We start from the raw sequence: 2,751 nt of genomic DNA, 5'->3' as shown, positions 1-2,751 counted from the left end.
AAACCTTGGCCACCGCACGTAGGAAGTGGACCGCGGCGTAGGATACCAACCGATCACTTGCGGGAGAGGAGACGATAATGTTCGCGGGACGCAAATCGTCCTCAATTTGGCTGCGCAAATATGTATGAGTGCCCGTCTCGAACAGGTTTCTTGGGGTTTGCTGAGGATTGCTGTGCTTTATTGCAAGCTCCTGTCATCGGCACCGGCCAAGGGAGCCGAACGAGACGCGCGACTGTCACTATACGCGTAATCACTCTAACCACCAATTTTCAGATCCTCCTTGCAATCGAGGCAAGTCCAAAACTCGTCAAGTCTAGTAGCCAACAGATCAGGACCTAAATCGTCCCCAAGCCTAGACCATTGCACCACGGGAACAGGGGGTGTCGGTTTGTCGACTTGAGTGATGGGAAACAAACCTCTGCCCTTTCGTTCGGGGTTGAGCCCCTATAGAAAAATTGGGGCCCGCATAGAGGATCCGGCTGTATCTGCGCCTGTGTGTATGTTGGAAGCTTCACTACTGAGGTAGCCATTTTCAGTGGTGTTTGAGTCACATCAGCAAAAGAATATAGCAGAAAAGATACGAAATCAAAGGATGGAAGGCTGGTGCATTCGTCAGGTACACCGTACACAGAGCTACACAGAGAGAGTTTTGATCCGCAACATAGAACCTGTACTTGTCAATTTGGAACTTGCCGGAGTACATCTTTGCCTTTTTTTTGTTTTTTTTTGTGGATTTTCTTCTTTTTTTTCCCGCTGGTATGTATCGAGGTTATCGTTTTGACGTTACAGTCTCAGTAAGTTCGATTTGAATGGTTTGAGTGAAGAAAAGTACAAACTATAGTTGAGTTTTTGAATTGCTTTTGAATTTGTTGGAATTTTTCTGACGATTGAATATTTAAATAGGCTGAGAGGGATTGATCGACAATTCAATCCTCTGACGATCCCAAACATCCCATTTTACCTAAAAAGTATTTACTTCTTTCAGTAGAGTGACGGAACTCGAGGACCAGCTGTTCGACCTTAATAGATTTCTGAACTACAACAACTTTCTTTAACCAGATGGATGTAAAGACCTTTTGCTTGAGTGAACCTGAAGCAGAAGTGCGAATCATTCTTATGTTTACTCCTCATATCTTCAAATCTCTTTTGATTGCTCATCTTCGCTTTGAATTTGCTTTCGTTTGATCCAGAGCCAAAGACTCCAACACTTCAACAACTTTCCCAACATGGCAGCCTCCGACATCTTTCCTCGTCCTTGCCCAGTTCAACCACCGATCATCAATTTCGCAGAAGATCAGTTCGCCAAAATCTCCGCTCCACTGCCATCTTCTTCGTGCCCTCGGCAGTCTCTTACACCACCGCACCTCTCAATAGAGTTGAGCTATCCGCCCTCACCAAATTATCCGATGTCTATGATGGCACATAACCATAGCTTTCCCCGTGACTCCATTATGGAAACAGAACAAGCCTATCTATATCCTCATCTGCACATCCAGCCTTATCCCAGTGCGGATTATGCCTACACAATTCCTCAATTCCCTCCACATTCTCCTTATTCTCCTTCTTTTGATTCTTGCTCCCCTAAATTGATGTGGCAGTTGAGTTATCATTTTTCTCCTTGAGACTCCAGATATCATACCTCCTGATTATGCAGGCGTTGAAAAAGTATACCCCTATCTAATTTGTTTCTACCTTCTTTTACTTATAAATTATTGCAGAGCTACTCAAGAGATGGTTCCCAATACAATTTTCGCGACCGCCTCATTCCCATCCACACCATCTCAATCTCCTTCTCCGAATTATCCTTCCAATCTTCCAATCATAAAGAAGAAGAAAACCAGAGCCGGTCCCGAAAGGATATGCGCACAATGCGGAACGAAAAATACTCCAGAATGGAGAAGTGGGCCGACTGGGTTGAGAAATCTTTGTAACGCTTGCGGATTGAGGTATCGCAAAAACTTAAAAGGTCACTCTAGTCTTCATAAAAACTGCAAACCTCTTCTTAAAAAAAGTATCAAGCATATCTAGTAGAGCTCATTTGGTTGGTTTCATCAAGTATTAGACATTCTCGCTGGACTTTCTAGTCTTTCAATTTGAAGCTTTTTTCTTTTTTTTTCTTTTTTTTGCTCATCATATTTTGTTAATAACAACTTCTATCTGGTACTCTTTCTTGTCTTACAAAATAGTGGGGTTATGTGTATCTCTGAGAGCTATCGGAGGTGTCTGTGTCCGAGAAAGACTTGAGATTTCTTCTTTTTCTCCTTAGGCAGTTCCATTTCCTTCTTTGTTTCTTCTTTCGAAGACGGATGATAGGTCCAGATAACACTATAATTGCCCCCGAAAACACGGAACATTAGAATCACTTGTTGTTTGTTTTTGCGTATAGATATCTTCCTCCTTTGGTTATGCAATGTGGCGCTCGGATGTTTGTTCAATAAGTGCAGCTACATCGGATGAGAAGCAGTTTTTTGTTTGTGACCACCCTGACCACTCAGTGTACATACAAAGGCCTCTCACTCCGGCTATTTTGATCGGACCACATGCAGGTCAGGTGGGTTCTGATCGAAAGATGCTATTCTCATATGTATAAATATCCGCTACTCTGTCAACGACAATGCAAAGTAGGAAACTGTTTGTATTTGTTCAACGTCCCCTAGCCAATAAACGGATGGCCTGCTTCACCGAGCGTCGACCGAATCTCAAATTTGAGCCTTTAGATGTATCATGTCTGATTCACTCGGCAGCTGTAAT

General features: G+C 43.1%; 1 protein-coding gene across 1 annotated transcript; it reads left to right on the top strand.

Annotated features, from left to right (window-relative positions):
• Window positions 1-1,731: 1,731 nt before the first annotated feature.
• On the top strand, window positions 1,732-2,028 carry MELLADRAFT_39714 (uncharacterized protein; the record flags this gene model as incomplete). Its single annotated transcript, XM_007416260.1, has 1 exon — window positions 1,732-2,028. The coding sequence occupies one exon, from the start codon at window positions 1,732-1,734 to the stop codon at window positions 2,026-2,028; it is 297 nt and encodes a 98-aa protein (XP_007416322.1).
• Window positions 2,029-2,751: the final 723 nt, after the last annotated feature.

The sequence above is a fragment of the Melampsora larici-populina genome (assembly GCF_000204055.1).
Source record: "Melampsora larici-populina 98AG31 unplaced genomic scaffold MELLAscaffold_58, whole genome shotgun sequence".
NCBI lineage: Eukaryota > Fungi > Basidiomycota > Pucciniomycetes > Pucciniales > Melampsoraceae > Melampsora > Melampsora laricis-populina.
The sequence above is the reverse complement of the archived record's forward strand: the minus strand, read 5'-3'. Positions and strand labels throughout refer to the sequence as shown.